Below are 17,975 nucleotides of genomic sequence, written 5' to 3'. Positions count from 1 at the left end.
GCTTACTTATTTGCCCATAGTGTTTATCCAAGAGTGAGTCCATATATCTAATTTTTAATAAAAACATAGCATAAAAGTTCTTCAGTTTCTGTGCAGGCAATTAAACAAGTAGAAAATTTTGAACAAGTAATGAGATGGTTCCTGAGACATCTGAGAGCGTTTTTTTGAGCTGCAATAGAGCTTGGTTGATTCACGCTTTACTATGCCGGACACCCCGTAAGTCAAACACACAAAAATGTAACACTCTCAGCCCACTTCTCAGCAACAATTCAATACAAGAGCCCTGGGATTGGATTTCATATTTCTACTTTTCATTATTTTTTCAATTACATCTGTATGATACTACACTACTTTAACATAAAGTGTAATAATTAAATTTAACCATTTACAGTATGCTAACAGAGGTGAAGAATTTTTGAAGTTAATGGCTAAAGCTGGGACTACATAAATTCTTGAGCTTGCAACTCTGCAAGTGCTGAATACTTCATTCCAGTCTGACAAAGCGCTTGTTATGTGCTCAAAGTCAGGCAGCATTTACCTCCTTGGTATTAGGTGCTTAACATTAATCACGTGCTTAAAGCGCATGTGACCTGAATTACTTGTAGCATTATTTTCAAAATGCCATCAAGGTGTACTTGTTTCCACTTGCTTGTCCTCCCAGGTCTGATTTCAAGCTCCCTTAAGATCTTAATCAAGGAATATTTTGCAGTGCACTTCCCTTAAAAAAACAAGCCCACTACGAAAGAGCAGTATCTCTCTAGCTGTAGCAATACTGAGTAAATCTTCATTGCCCAAAGAGAAAGGCGTTGCAGATTATCAACCGAATAGCAGATTTAATGGCTCATGGCCTACTCTGATTCAACCTAACATGGAGTTCAGAAATGCCACCTGCTGACAGCAGCCAAACAGATTCTGCTATAAATAGCAGTTCTGCAACAAATTCAGCTTAATTCGGCTACGTATTATTAGCATATCCATCAACACAGAAGTTCTGAGTGCCTAACTCCTCCTCCTCCAAGTCTCCAATTAATTCGTGGGGGGAACACCCCTGTTGTTTTACATTTCTGCTGTTCACTCTAAACTCACAAAGTAGTTCAGTTGAGCAGATCTCTTTTTCTTGCTGGATTCTGTTTAATGTGCTGTTACAGCACTCTGTGCAACAGCTGTCTGTGCCATTTGATTACTTCATTGTTGAAAGCCTGACATATGGAAACTCTACTGAAATGTTAGCTGCTTTGATACCTATGAAGAGGAATGAGCTTTTACATTACAACAACGCATTTTTTAAACAACTAAAAGTAAAAAAATTAAACACACATTTAGAATCTAAACCATATTAGTTTCCAGCATGCCTGTTACTCTATTTCAATGCCCACTTCCAAAGGCTGGTTACTATTGTGGTTTTGGTTGCTATTACCAGCAAACAATGATGTGGTTTTCTTTCAGCTTTTGCATTCTTGGAAAAGAAAAGGGAACAGATTCAAGAGGAGGCCCGTGGGATTCCTTCATGAGTTATACATGAAGGCGAATGCTAGACAGCAGAATTACAGGAATGATATCTCATGTCATTGAGATAACAGTACATGAGATAACAAGGTTTATTGGGAAAAGTCACTAACTGCCACACAGTATTTCACTTCTCAAAATCAAAGCTTCCACAACAGACAAGTCCTTAATGGACCAGAAGAAAGCTGAATCCTTACAAATCAATTTCTGAGTCCCAACTGCCTTTGGTAGGTAGAGAAAGGAGCTCCTTTGTTGTAATATGCAGACTTTCCTCCCCTGTAAATTAGTCACCCATACAGGGAACAATGATGCTCTAAATTATTTCATCATCAGCAAGCAAGAACTCTCGTTAACACAGAAGAAAGCTGTAATGTTTTGGTCACTGTTTTGCCAGTAGTAGCATTTGAATCCTGAACAAAATCCATCCTGATCAGAGAAGAGATTAATAGTCTGAGTTGTTAGGATCTATTAATTTTATTGAGTAAAAATTTATATGTACCTTTTAGAAGATATTCCCTAATGATATAAATGGGACATGATTCTCTTTAATTTAGTTACCTAAACCTGAATCAAACACAAATATATTTAAAATTATTGCAAATATTTAATAATGCAATCACTCCAGCTATAAAAAGTACTCTTAATTACACCAGGCTCTGAAAAAAAGACACTAGGGGAAGACTGATTTTCTTCCTTTTGATTGAAAATTAATTGAATTTCACTTTCTGTTACAGAATGACATATTATATTAAGTCATGTTTCACCACTAGTAGGATTTATTAGACAAAAATTGGCCCGTTTCACACAGTGTGTTCTAACTGACTGAAATAGTGCAGCTTTAGGATTACTGACAAAGCTACAACGCGATCTTGATTTCAGTTTTAGAATATGCTCTATATATCTACAAAACTACTCATTTACTATAAATCTACTAAAGCATCATTCAGATAGTATCCTCAGATGGTAAATGTAATAATTTCTACATCAACAGTAATAATTTGATAGCCTCAGTCATATTTTTTTTCAAATCTTACAACATTACTTTGCTAAATTTTTAGGCATATTTGAATAAATATCACTGTTTAGATCTTAGTTTTCTTAAACGCTAAGGCAAATCCTACAAAGTATTTTTTTCCTCCAGATTAAAATGATTTATTACTTTCAAGTTTTACCAGAAAGAAAGAAAAAAAAATTGACAAGTTAGGTATTTTCTGTGGGTAGAAAACAGTGTCACTTTCATAAATACTGAGACTGGACTGGTGGAAATTTCAAGGAAGTCTGACATATTTATGAAAGGTAAAAACTTTCAAATGCAATCAATCAAAAATGACTGAACAAATATGACTCCCCAGAAAGGCATTTATCCTAATTAATAAGACAAACCAATAGTTAGTCACCTACTCAAATGACAGCTGTAAATCAAAAGGAAACCTGCCAATTCTCTCATGGGGTCAGCCTATGACCACCCATGAAAACTGCACACTTTCATCTCCTTCCCAAGTGGAAGGACTGAGAAATGGCCACAGCTGTTCCAGGCAACCACAGCATCCTCAACACTTGGTGCCAGGACTGGCTGCCATCCACTGCTCCAAATGATCAGGCAGTAAATAGGTCCATAAACCCATTAAAACAGCATAAATGTTATAACTTGTAATCTATTAAAATAAAAAATAAACAGGAAAGGATATCTGAGAGCCAGCTTCTTCCGAGCAAAATGTAATGCTAATTATGAGGTTTTCAAGTACTCCAGCTTTTCTTTTTTCCTTTTTTTTTTTTTTTTGTGCAGGGGAAGGTTGGGGAGCAAAAGACTTAGGGCTGAACTATTAAAAAGCCAGTTGGTGGTATTAAACTCTTGCTTTAGGGTTTATAAGAAGGCAAAAAAATTCACTCCAGGCTGAAATTTATTATTCTGGGCCTGGAATAGTTTAAAAAAAAAATCAAAAAAAAGCAGTCATAAATATAGAAGAAAATAATAAACAAACACAAAACAGTGGTTTCAGATGATTTTTGGCATTCCTTCAATGCAGAAGTGGCTTTTTTTTTAAGTCAGAGATTCATCACTATGAATCACTTTTCTAACTAAAATAGGGAAAAAGATTATTTTAGTAATTAATTCCCAATAAGTTCCTATCACTGAACCTCTTTTAAAGCTTTTCAGTATGAAGAGATATCACAGTTTTCAAAGGAATGTCAATGCTCTGACTTACACCAAAAGCCAGGAGGTTAGGGGCGGAAATTTCATCAGTGAGCCACATAGATGCATGAAAGCATTAAAAAAATTAACAACGTATGTTAAGGATGCAATGCCAGCCATATTTTTATCCATAACTAGATTTCATTAGTTTTGTGGGTTTAAAATTGACATTTAAAAATAAAAGCAGCATAAGTTTTTGTGACTTAACTGAGTGCTCCTTAAATAAAGAGATATTTCAGTGTTTGGAGACTGTTAACATCTTTCCAAAATAAGCTGTGTGCTGGTGCTACTTTGCTCTATTTCCCTATCACCCTAAGGAGCCTTTATTCCTGATGGAAGCCATTTCTTTTGCTAAATCCTGCCTGTGAACTCTAACAAGACCATTTAAGCCCTACTAAACAAAGTCTCCTGGGAGACACTATTGTTAAAATAAAAACTGGAACAAATTTTTAAAGTGAACTTTCTGCAATCATTAGAGGATGCAGGTCTTAAGAAGAAGAGAAGACTTGTTATAGGAGAGGGAACAAAAAGCCAAATGTAAGCAGAGAGCATATGCCAGCCACCCTGAGGGAACAGAGGGGAGGTATAGAAAATTAACTACTGCATTTCTACTTCCCACCAAAACCACTAACGGGCCATTTTAGGGGACTAACACATACAGAGCCTGAGGATAAATACATGTCTAGCTCATTACCTGAGAAGAGCCTTAAGGAGCACACTTCTTTGCTGAATATTTCTGCTTCTCTGTGAATAATCTCATTTACCAAGAACAAGGAGGTGCTTACACATGCACACGCAACATTGACAGCATCGATGTGTGTCAGGCTGGACGCTGCTCAGCTCTGTCTGAGAACGAGGCCCCGTAGCCTTTTGGCACAGATTTTTACTGTAAAACTTAACAAACATTCTCTGCAGCCAAAACACCTTGAACCGCTTCTTATCAGGTTTCACAAGCTAAGGGGGTTTGAGTCTGGTCAATACATAGATGAGAGATCATTACAAGAAATTGCACTTTGCTGAAAATTTATAGCAGTAGCTTAAAACCATCAGGAAGTGGTGAGACATCGCTGTGAGGACATGCACACAGGTAGCTGGAATCCAGGCAGCTCCTGGCTTCACCCAAGGCAAGACTAACACACCTGGGAAAGCCAAGATGAGCAGCATATGAAGAGGGAGGACAGTACATGCAAAAGAGGATTCAAAAAAACTAGTGTGGTTTTTGCTTTCTACATTGAACAAGAATGGGAAAAAGCCACATGTGACAGACACTCTCTGCTGAGGAACATGTGTATTTGTATGCCACCTCACCAGCCTGTAGGGCATGATTCCTCTCTGGCATCTGACGTGGCACCACCTTGTGCAGTGACAGTAATGCCAGGCATAAGCCCTCAGGAACTACCCAACAGCTGAGACAGGAGATAATAAAAGGGAAACAGCCCTTCTGGAAATTTCATGAACGAGCTGGGTCAAAGCAATCCTATTTTATTTTTGACAAAGTATAGGTCTAAAGGAGGATGAGGACAAGGATTATATTTGGATTATAACGAATACAGGACATAAGGTACCCTAAGGGAAAACAGCCTCTTTGTTTTCTCAAGCTACCACAACATACACGTTTACCTGCATTCAAAGACGAATTAACAAGAGTTTTCTCTGAGTATAAATCAAACAGGACTGCATGGAAGGAATACAGCAATACTCTTCATTCTCACTGGATGCAGTGGAGGGTATGCCTGTAGGGCTTGAAAGCTGTGCAGGCACTATGAGGCTGAAATGTAGGACAATTTACATACTCTAAATGGTTTCCCTGAAACAGATCTTGCCTATCCTTGGTTGCATCACCTTGCTAGTCAACTGTCATATATACTTGCCCTTGAGGGAAAAAGATTTGCATTGGCCAATAAAAGACATGTGAGCTGCATATCTAAAACGAGTCTGCAACCCCTACTGTGCTGCCTCTCCAGGCACTGCACCCACAGAAAGAGAAACTCATGCCATGGCATGACTCTGAGTACCTCATCTATCTAAGTTAGGAAAAAATCCTACACCAAGTAAACACTGGGAAAAAACCTGCAGTTATCAGAAAAATCTCAATGCTTACTTTAGGTCCAGAAAATCTTTCAAGATGAGAAAAATGGAAATTCTGGGCTGAGGCTGCTGAAATGCAATGCAGTTAATAGTAAATTCAAAAAAAAGTCTTAAAGAAAGAATGTATGTTTTTTGCTACTAGGATGTTACAAACCCTAGCTTTGGAACAGGGTCCAAAAGGGAACTTGGAACAGAGGGTGCAGAAAGTGGAAGCAGGTGTTATTTATAACCTGGCAGGCAGGACTTGGAGAAATGCAGCCATAACAAGCTGATTCTCTTAACTGCAGGTAAAACAACATTCTGACTAACTTTAAAAGTTTGGAAAATATATAAATAATAAAAGTATTTTGGTAGACAGATGCTGGCTTTTTTTCTTTAGTATTTGATGGAACTTGTTTCAAAGAGTATGTAACTAGCCAGTATTCCTGACAGATGGGCAAACTTATACTACCTGATCACATCATGAATTAGCCTTCTCAGGAGGAGCTGTACAAAAAGTAAACAAAAGAAAGAAGAAACACCTTGCCATCTGTAGGATGTCAAGGAAACGAATCAGTTTGTTTCAAATAGGAGATAATTAAGGAAATGTAAAATTTTCTGAATTACATTAGGACTTTATAATTTAGCTTTTCTCAGTGTGCTTCCCTTTTTCATAACCAGGGACATACTGAACAACCACTTCATTTTACAACTTGCAGACAGAACATCACAAGGACTGCTACAACTTTTCCATTTAATCATTAATACTAATGAATGAAATAGCCTATAAAAAAACCACGGGGTGTAACAGTTTTTCAAGGCAGTGATGCTCATGTGATTTCCTGCTACGGAGAATATATTGAACCTATTTATTACAGAATAGAATAGCCCTATTATATGCATTTAGCTTTTTAGATGAAAATACTGGTATTTAGTCTGAAGTGTATCAGAATTGTCTGACAAGATCTCTATCTAAAGTAAATCACACTGACTTAGGCCAAGAGTGTGGTTCAGCAAAGCTAGTAATTTTCAGTTACTCTAATCAGTGCAAAAAGATTCTCAGGACTTTTATACCTTGGAAAACCACTGGAATATTAGCTTTTGAAGAAAATATAGATCCCTTTTTAAATTTATTTCTTTTCGTGAACATAGCTTCCTAATGAAAGTAATTTCTACATGATGACAGCAGCAGAACATTCCTCCCTGACCACTTACTTATCTAAGAACTCCACTTTGCCCTCCACCAAAAAAAGAACTGGGGGAGGAGGGGAAGATACTGAGACCATTTTTTTTCCAATCTTTAGCTGATACTGTACCATAGGCAGAGCCCTCCTATTGATACATGAGGGGTCTTTTACACATTGGGTGTTTCTGGTAAGGTTAGTTTCTTCACGTAATAATTTCAGCTGCAACATTTAAAGTTAGTGCCCTTCTCTGCTTTAGCAAAGAATTTGGAAAAAAATGCCCTAACAGATTTTAGGGAATGCAAACCACCTGTAAAATAGCCCAAAGCTTTTCTGTTTTATTTTTTGGGGCACTTCTTCCTCATGCCTCAATATGTCTCCTGTTCTCTAAATGCCATGTAACAAAACTGCTCCCTTTATTTGGGATGAATCAAAGAGTAGGTGCTTACCTGTAGGAGTACTGCTGCGAAATGAAGAGGAGGGAGTGATTGGAGGGGTGACTGGAGGAGTAAGGCTTCCACTGCTGTGGCGAGGTGGAGTAGATACATTCCCACGGGACACCGTACTTGATAAAGTCAAAGAGAGTTTCGGCTGAATCTTTTTCTTCAAAGACTCTTGCTCACGTCGAGCTGCATCAGTCATAAATCTAGAACAAGGACAATCATGAGGATGAGAGCTTTGAACCACTTTCCACCAGCAATCTTTAGGTAAAGGCAAAGGGTTTTTTGCCCTCAGTGACCCAACGGAGTTTCAAACTCAGTCATAACAAGTTCCTCTGCAGCACACAAATTTAAAGAATACAAACTTCTCCGTCAATAACTTTATGTGTTCAAGATCTGGGCCATTTCCTTCTGATTTCAATAAAACTTACATTAGATACTTGCATCATGTGCTAACACACAAGTGTTTTTTAAATTCCAACCAGACCTCAGCATTACAAACAGTAATATAATGACTGTACTCAGTCCTTTACAGTAACTACATTCAATCATTCTGTGAAAAAGTAGCTGGGAAAAATGTTAGCAGCAAACAACCTTCAATCTGAAGGTCAAAGGAATAGAATTAATTACTTTGTGTAGATATGTAATTTTCAATAGGATAATCACATCCTTTTACTAAAGGTTTTAGACAACGTTGCCTGGCATAAAAGATGTCTAATTGCAATTCCTCAAACTGGAGTTCCCAGCTCCTGAAAACCAAATGAGGTCTCTCTGTAGAGCTCTGTACAGGCTGCTGAAGGCCTCATGCAATTCGAGGTTCATCTCTGTGGGGTGCTGAGAGGTAACCCCAGCAGCATGATGCAAGGTGTGCACCAGTAGCGCTGTAATTCCAGCAGTGCAACTTTTTGCATGGGATATCTCATCTGGAATAAAAAGAGCTTTTTTCACTTTTATTTTGATTCCTTTCAAAAAGGTAGAATTGAACTGAAAAAGACCACTTTTATTCCAAGTACATACAAAGAGTTCAGAAGACCTGAAGCTGCTTTGTGCTGACATTCAAAGCATTGCTGCTGGCACCTGTATTAACTCCCACTTGAAAAGGCTGGGGGTCCCCCCCAACAGGATCTCTGCAAGTCAGACTTAATGACTTAGCATTGGAGAGACATTTTAATCGTTTGTCTTTCCCCTTCACTGCATATGGATATACATTAATAATTATGGATATCTGGAAGGATTCCTAACACAGGCTAAAGTAAATCACCTTGTCCGTACAGCCCTCTGTCCTTGAGGCTGAAGTACAAACTACACCTACCAGTGAATAAAAACAATATGCACTAGCACACGATACAGAATAAAAAGTTAAGTTACACAAGACAAGCATTTGTCTGACCATAGTCTCAAAAAACTATAGCATAAAATTTTAGGTACCATTAGAGCAATAAAGATGTATCCTGTCTGTCCATACCATGAAGGCATTAATAAGTGGATCTTTGCCATGATAAGTAACATCAACACACAGACATTAATAAACAGGTATGTGACATGACATCTTATCTTCTTTGAACTGAGAGAACAATACATCATGTCAAGCCCAGATATGGCATTTTTATGAAGTTAATATTTTAAATGCAGATATCCACAGTAACAGTTGAGTGTTAAATTTCTCTTCTTCAAACAAGGGTGCAGATGATGTTGACAAAACAGTCCTCAAATGGAAGCCTACATTTCATTCAAGAAAATAAAAGGATCTTAATAAAGTGGGCATTCAGTACCTATTTGCTTTCCTCTAACTAGGAAATGTCTAATTCACTATTTTTGCAATTTGTACAATGATGTATGCTTGCTTCTGGATGGGAAGCCTTATTCCTTAAGAAAATATTATGGTAACATTATAAATCCTTGAAAATTTGGAGGATAACTTCAACTGTGAGATATTAAAAGCAGCAGCACGAAAGTTGCTCTTTAGTAAACTCAGCCACAAATAACAATGTTAAAATAATATTGAGTTATAACCACTCTGGTTGAAGTCCATAAAACTCAGGAAAATGTGAACTTATAACTGAAACTTCTCCCTGTCCTCTTAACTCATTCCCATTTGGGCTAAGCATGTAAAGCATATTCCAAAATGTCATTTGTTGTCTACACTGAGAACCTGAGAGAAATGGAAGGCAGAGTCTGTTGAGAAGTTCAGTTTCCAATATCTCACATACGGAATTAACCTTTTCAGATCCAAATAGTCCCATACATGTTTGCTGAAGCACTGGCAGTGCTGTGGTTTTGAAAACGAAACTTGTTTAAATGGATTAAAAGAAAACATTCTTCAGTATTTTAACGGAAATGCAGTATCATACATGTGTCTGACTATGGCAGTGTTCTTCAAAGCTTAAAATATAAGCACTTTAATGATGGATATAGAATGACATTTCCAACTAAGTCTTTAATTTTCATGTTGGAAGTACATTATGGTTGCAACATCAAGTGTTCACGAATGAAATATGCTGGAATTAGGGTTGGATACTGGTCTCTAAATTACATGGCTGAATAAAATTTTCCCTGCCTCATTTAAATGCACAAGATATCTGGGAAACAGGAAATGAACTGTAACTAAAAAAGGCTGCTCCAAGACCACTTAGGTTAAGTCCCATCTTCTTGATAGTCTGTCTCACCATCTTCAAACACATCTCTTTGCTGAGCAAAGCTACCTCTGCTTTTTTCAAATAATTATCTACATAACCCTGCCCCTCTAGTTCCACCACTGTGCAGATTTCAGTCACCTTCCCTATTGCATATGATTTTGTGTACACCTCATAAGCCTCTCTCCCTCAAACCAATACATCACATAGGTGCAGTGAAACAAGGAGGATCATTCAGCTCCCAGCCACTCATTAACCCTGTTTTGAAAAGCATAAGGTTTGAGTGCTTTCTTGCCAACGGTTCATAACATCAGGCAGGAGTGAACTCTTTCTAAAGAAATCTCTTCTACACGCATTTTTTCTTTCCTCACCCTTTCAACCTTCCTAATTATTCAACTCCCTGCTCCAAAACACGTGGGTGCAGTGATTTCTGAATCCAATGCTTGCAGCAACTTTAATAAACATGAGCAAAATATAGTTTTTCCCCCCTTCTCATTCCATGGAATGGTTCAAGTATTTTTATTGAAACTTTCCCAAGAAATTCAGCCTGAAGGAGACACCCAGCATGGAAAATTTCAGCCCAAACAGATGAATGCTGGCAACATAAGCAACTGAAACAGTCTTATAATGGAAAGTGTTGCACAACCTTTCATATAGGTGGTAATATAATACAAACAGCGTTAGCTCTTGTTACCAACACAGAAAGTCACAAAAAAGCGGAGGCTATGCTCAAGTTAAAAAAACCATTTTAGAATCAAACCTTTTCCAGTATTTCTAAGACTTGTCACCCCCATAAGCATTGGAGTCCAGAATGAACAGAACACACTCTTAGAAATTTCCTGGTGCTATTAGCATGCACTGCTTCACGATCACGCCCTAGTGTGACTCACATGATGATGTCAGAGTTGGTTTATCATAAAACCTGTGCTACACACAATGCTAAGACAGTTTAAGAGCTCCGGACTCATACACCTAGACTGAGGGTAAGGGTTATAAAAATGAGCTGCAGATAAACTGAAAGGGAAAAAAAGAACCTGGGTTGCACTCCAGAACGTATATTCTTAATAGTTCTTATCAGGGCATGAAGTACCCTTTCCTCCTCTTCCTCACTGCTAGATCTTGCTGATGCAGGAAGTCAGCCCTGCTTGGGCCAGCTCTGTTGCCATGTCCACAGACATTCACACTGACAGTAAAGAAGGTGCATCGCAGCTACCTGGTTGGATTTGAGTATTAATTTGCTACATTTAGTTTCTTCACGATCTAGTCTCTAAAACATACACCAACAGAGGACACGTCACAATCACAAGCCTACTGTTCTCCAGTTACCGCGCGCACTGTTAGGAGAAAGGAGGGGGATTATTCTGAGCTTGCATAACAAGCAGATTACACCACACCAAGACTCAACCCCAGGATTGCTCCACAACATTGTCCAGCTGCACACAAGCTTAAAAAAATGTACAGCACTACCTGACAGTAACAAATATACCCTGTCCTGTGCCTTACCACTGACAACTAGTACTAGCCCACAACAGGAAAAGATAGCAGAACAGAATTAGTTCTGACCTTTTTCATTACCAGATAATTATGGAAAAACATTGATAGTAGCATTCAGGTCATATTCACGTTTGCCTAATTTGGCTAACCTGCCCTGGGAAAGCCTGTCACCTTTACGAGAACACGAGAACGTGCTGAGCTTCCATCGCTTATTTTTCAACAGATTGCTCCTTAGCCTGACACTTGCTCAACTTCAAGGTTGGAAAGAGAAGAAAAAAAATCCATGGTGCAATATTACAGATTTGTCCTGCCTTCTGGTAGTATTGTATTTAAATAAAAAGTGGTCAGACTTACTTGACAGATAGGGCACACACTAGCTTGCTACCTACTAAATTACATACATACACGAAAGCCACGCATTAATTCTCTTGCTACTCTTTACACCCATTAGACTAAGGTCCTTAGGGTACCTGTTTTTCCCCTCAGTCTTTTCCCATTTTTGCTTCAAGATGTTTATGCTATTCTTTGCCAGTGCTGTAGCAAGAAAAATAATGAGGTGGGGATGGTAATTTGAGCTTTCATTCTTCCTCATCACAGTAGCAATGTTTAGGAAAAAAACAAGGCTAGGTTGGAAAGTACTTCCAGTTGTATGGTATTTTAAAACTTCGGGAGATCTCTACTTTGAAGAGGGATTAGGAGAATCCACTTCTCAAGGGATGACCCCATTTCAGTAGGATGGGATTCAGTGGACTCCTCAAGTCAGGAGCTGTCCTCCATACCTTTTGCTTTGTCTTTTCTTGTAAAAGCAGCAAAGTGGTTTGACTTAACCAATGCCAGAAGGAAGAGACAACTGTTAAGTTGAACTGCTACTGGGTTAAGGAGAAGTCTGGTGAAATCTAAATTGTGGGAGTTCAGCAGTACTTTTTCACAGACAAGTTCACAGACTTGGGCTGTCTTGTCTCCTGGAAAGGATGAAAAGCTTTTCTCAGTTGAACTTGAACAACACTGGGCCAAAAGAAAGACAGTCAATATACCCAGTAATGTCTTGCCACACTATTTATGTGATAATGAGGAAAGAAATATATGAGCAAGTTTTAGACCATCCATTAGCTCAAATAATTTGATGAACACCCTTGAGCACTTGGACATACCATTCTTTGTAGTGTGGGGAAAACAGAAGTATTCTGCAGCTCTTTACAGACCTTCTGCTTCACAGAAACTAGCAACAAATTTTTTTCTTTAGAGATCTTTCATTATAGTTTTAAAAAAACCCTAAAAAGAAACATTAGTGTGAAAAAGCCCCATTAAAACCATGCATAATCCCCCACATGCCTCCACACTATTTAGATTACAGAGTATCTGCATAGTACTGAAGCATATGATTCATACAAAATCCCCTTTGGATTGTCTTGCTTTTTTTCTAATTTCACAAAAACCATAACAAGTGGGGAAGAAACAGCCCAAAATAATAATCCCCTCCCAATTAGTCTCTCAAACCTGTATCGGATTTCACAACAGGCACTAACCAGATCAAACAGATCATTAAAGGGCATTTCTAAGTTTTTGGAAAGAACTCTTCCAGCCTAGTATTCATGGCAGAAACACCACACATCTGTGCTGGACTTCAGCATGCTCATTCACTGAGATCAGGTCTTAAAAGGGAATTCAGTGTTCATTCTCAGTGCCAGTTGTATTCAGACTCATCTATTGAAAGCTTTTCCTATGTTCTAAATAAGGAATATTTATGAAAAACTGATGAGTATCTTAGATAGGACAGATTCAGATTTCTTTTTATTATTAGCCTTAGGGATAATTCATTGCCGGTACAAGTCTTTCATTTCCATTATTCAACCAGTTCTCTCAAGATGTAAAACTTACTGCTATGAAATCAGCTATAGAGTAATACATATTTTTCTGAATATTTGCATCTTAAGCCAATGTAGTAGAGATTATTAGGCTGCACATGTATCTTAAAAAATTTAAATTCCATTTCTGCCTCATCACTGAAAGACTCGAACACAACATGCAGTCACACTCACTGCTGTCAGTAGACTTAAGGCTGCAACCTTAGGAAATCTGCTAAATATGAGCAAGCGTTCAGTGGGTTTACTTTAGTTGTCTGCTCTTCACACATTCTTAAAAGCTACAATAAGACACAATAAAACATTCACCAAGGAGATATTTTGCGCTTCTAGCATGGAAAATTGATTCAGAAGATTGAGTAATTTCATATCGAAATGTGTAAGTGGAGCTAATAGACAGTGATATGCCAAATAATCTATTACCACTCAAATAGAATAAAAAGAAACCATTCCAAACCATCTAATTGCCTACAGGAAAGCGTGTGTTTACAGCTCAACTCATTGTTAATCAATACAAGGCAGTATTAAAAGCAATGGAAAGAAGTCTAGTATCTCTCTTGATTTTGGGAATACACAAAAACATCAGTGTGCATTACACTTCATACTTCGGTTAACAGAAATACCAAATACTGAACATAAGCCCTAGCTTTCCATTTTATAATTATTTACTATATTATATGTAATATAATAAAAGCCTATGGTATTAAATACATGAATTTTAATATTTTCTTTTTGGAAAGGAGCTCTTTTTCATCTTCTTTTTGTCTTTCTTTATTCTGTTTTCTTTTTCTTCTGTTTTTTTCTGCTTACACTTGTTTTCCTATATCTACTTTTCAAGAAGGACCAAAATAATATTTAATTTAAAATTAAAACCAAGCAAACACAAATCAGTTTTGTATGTTCAGCCCATCACAAAAATAGCTGTTTACCTAAAATTCAAATGTAGGGATTATATTTTTAGTTTTTGTTTATTTTTTAAATGACATGGTACTTTTGCCCTTTCTTTCTTGAATTTAGGTAATACAGCAAATGAAAAATTGAGGACTTTTTTATTTTATTTTATATTTTAATTGAGGACTGCATTTTATTTTATATTCTTTTTAAATTGTCAAAAAAAATACACACTGGATAGATAACATTAGAACAGTAACATAATCAGGGCAGATACAGTCTTATTTTAGATATTCCGTTCATAATAAAAATTCATTACTTATTCCCTCACCTGATGACAGGAACTCAAGGAGAAGCCCATGCTGTCTTTCTGACGTTGTTAAAATAAACAAATGACATTTCAATGTTTAAAAGGAACAAAATCAGAGCTCACCAAAATTCAAGAGAGCAACAGTAATTTCCAAAACATTAGAAACATACTGCTAGTTTTCTTCCTTTCCCTTCCCACCCCCTCCCCAGTTTTTTCCATCCTATCTTGAAGTAAATGAGTGAATTTCAGAAAGGAGCTATAACTTAGGTGCATCTTCAAAATTCTGTAATCTCCATGGAGTGAGAGACGATAGTTGAACAAAAGAGATACTTGAAGGAGGCAATTTGCAGGAAGGCACCAATCAGTTGATATTGTTTGGCGTGATATTTTCACCTCTCCTACAAATGCAGAAGAGTTTAAAAAGTCACGCTAACTCTCACATCTGATAAAAATGCTCAGTATGCTGTGTTCTGCCTTGACATAAACTTATTTCTTATCAAACTCATTCCAGAGTTTTGCCATTGGTGAAAAGGACCATTTGGATGGTGTAAACCACTTGCTGACTTTCTTGCAGTTGGGACAGATTTTTAAGATGCTGCAGCAAACCCCTGCCTTTAGCGTGATGTAGCAGTTCTCATTTCAGAAATCTTCCTCCCTGCACTCACGAAGTGGCTTATTGGGACATACATCAGCCTTGGCTTTGCTTGCAGCCACTAACGAACAAACCAGCCCTTGCCTGCTGCTAACAACAGATACTTTATGCATTATTGCCTAATTAATTGTTGAATATAACATCATGAATCCTCACATTCCAGTTCATACCCTTTTTAGTATGCAGGAATAACGTAATGTCACACAGCCATAAAATGTTACAGAGACCGTAATGAGAATCTTAGCAGGCGTAAATACTGTGACATGAAAAACAACTTCTTCATTTAAAGTATTTTTTAAACCACATAATTTAAAAAATGCACCCTGACAGTTTTTAAATTTGTATCATAGCAACAAAACCCCCGAATTAATTTTCTTAGTATGACTGAAGACAATCTCAGATGAAAGAATAGTGATAGCATCTTTTCAGTAATATTTTAACGTAACCTATCAGTCATTAAATTTAAATATTTTACATATTGTTATTTCACATTTTATGACTTGCTAGACTACTCTAAGCTTTCACATGAATGAAATACAAAATTCTTGAAAGCAGAGTAAAAATTTAACTTTTACTTTAGTGAAAGTACAGGGGTAATAAACTGTGTTTGCCTTCTTATTTGTAGAAATTATAAACTTTAATAAATTACTAATGTCTTTGGAGAAAATGGAATTAAGCTGCTCATAGAATAAAAAATAAAGAGTCTGTATGTCCTAAATTTGACTCTAATCTCAAAATAGTTCTTATGTGGGACTAGGTAGCGTATCAGCCCTGCTCTGGCTCTCTGCACAGGCTCCAGTATTGTCAAACTGCCTAGCTCTGGTAGCATGTTTTACATTCAGATGTGCTTAACGTAAAATATCGTATTTTTTTCCATTACTGGTCCACCCTCCTTCCTTCCTGAAGAGCTTATTGTAACTATTTATGTAAAAACAATTTCTTTCAGTCAGCCCTACAGAGAAGTAGATCTGTGTATGCATGACACACGCTTTTTACTGTCGGACTCGGTTTTGTTTTATTGATGCCTCAAGGACTTCAAGAAGCAGGGAGCTGAAATGTTGGACATTTTATTCTTGTAATGTTCCACTCATGTCTGGCTATTCTTGTGTCATTCTGTACTGAGTTCTCCTGAGAATTCAAGTCAACACCCAAAGACAGATTCATTATGCAAGAATTTAGAAAACAGATATTATCACAAAGCGTTGCTTATAAACACTCCAAGGATGTCTAATATCAATCTGCATAAATAAACCAATCTTCAGTGTTTTACACAGTATTAGTCAAACACATTAACCAACACATTTTTCAGTCTTTCAGAAATGTATCGCATATACAATGTCTGCCCTGGCTCCTCCAGGCTGTAAGCAATCCGGAATATCCATTCAACAAAAAGATGGCAAAAAGAAACTGGTAGTAAGCTGCATAATAATGCATTCCTAAAACCTACAGATGCTGTTTTTCTTTCAGAAACAGACACCACAAAGTCACTCACAATGCATTCACTGTTTGATTTTATTTTTAAAGGAACTAAATCCATTTGTGAAAACACTGATACAGAACATGATTCTTCAGTTGAGAAAGAGCATTCAGCTCAAAGATGTTCTCCCAAGCTTAAAATGTAAGTGAAGATTTAGATGGAGAAGCATTTTTTGAAACTGATTTATGAATCTGTATTCAGAGGACTGGGTGGGGTAAAGCTTATAATGGAAAATTGCAGCAATCTTAACATTAGGAATGTGAAATGTCTGGTCTTAATAAACCAAGTTTTCAGGCATCGTGAGTTGTTTGAAAGGACGATAGCAACTTACAAACAATTGAGCCCTGCTAAAATGGCAAACTGAACATTCCCCATTCTTCAGACTCTGCTGCAATGAGTCACAAGTCTATAAAACAGCTGACATGAAAGATTCCTTCTTGAAGGTAACAAAGTTCCTTCCTGATGAACAAAGTTCTATCCTGGTGAAGACAGACAAGGAAAAGTGGAGAAGGAAGAAGATAACCATCACATGTGTGTTTGCTCTTTCATACAAACAGAACAATGAACTCTCATTTCTGTAATTATGTGCTATTTAAAAAAAAAATGTACTTTTCTACACTTTAAGCTGATTTGACTGACAAAGTTAACAGTTCGTTATGTAATCACTGTTTTAGCAGCTTGGGGAAAGGGAAGTACCTAAGAACTAAGAATAACTCCTGAGGTCCCATTATTTAGCTGTGAGGTATAAAAGCAGAACACTGATTTGCATTTTGAAGTTTTGTCCCTCTTAGTCTCACGGTGTGCTACTGCACCAGACCCAGGCACGTATGGGAATGCAGCAAACCCCCCGGTTTTGCTCAGTCTAACAGGAAACCATTCCCTCGCATCCCTCACTGGCAGCCACCCTCCCACCTCCAGCTTGAGTGATCTGATGAAGCCAGCGAAACCCTGCTAGGATGCGGAAGAAAAGGACTGACATCTGAATAACTAACAATGCACTGCCTCTCAGGCAGACAGCAGGGAAGTTCCTTCAGCCCTGTTTGATCTGCTTCGCTGGCGTTATTGCAGAAAGCCGGTTTTTCATTAGGTAAGAAAAAAAAAAACCAACTCCAAAGTTGTGATGCAGCCTAAGTGAGGTTAAAAATGCACCCTAACACAATGAATGAAGAGAAAATAGATGGTGTAATACAGAAAGGCCCAAGAGTTGCAAGTGGAAAAAAGTATAAATTACTATTTTAATTAATTTCCTAATGTAAAACACAGCT

At 37.4% G+C, this 17,975-nt stretch overlaps 1 protein-coding gene across 1 annotated transcript in view; it reads right to left on the bottom strand.

Moving 5' to 3' along the window:
* The window catches only part of JAZF1 (JAZF zinc finger 1), a 188,395-nt gene that overhangs the window by 22,208 nt on the left and 148,212 nt on the right, over window positions 1–17,975 (bottom strand). The window contains exon 3 of the mRNA XM_048302788.1: window positions 7,401–7,597. Coding sequence (XP_048158745.1) covers window positions 7,401–7,597 — 197 coding nt within the window. The remainder of the gene's footprint in view (window positions 1–7,400; window positions 7,598–17,975) is intronic.

The sequence above is a fragment of the Corvus hawaiiensis genome, chromosome 1 (genome assembly GCF_020740725.1).
Source record: "Corvus hawaiiensis isolate bCorHaw1 chromosome 1, bCorHaw1.pri.cur, whole genome shotgun sequence".
In the NCBI taxonomy this organism is placed as follows: domain Eukaryota; kingdom Metazoa; phylum Chordata; class Aves; order Passeriformes; family Corvidae; genus Corvus; species Corvus hawaiiensis.
The sequence above is the reverse complement of the archived record's forward strand: the minus strand, read 5'-3'. Positions and strand labels throughout refer to the sequence as shown.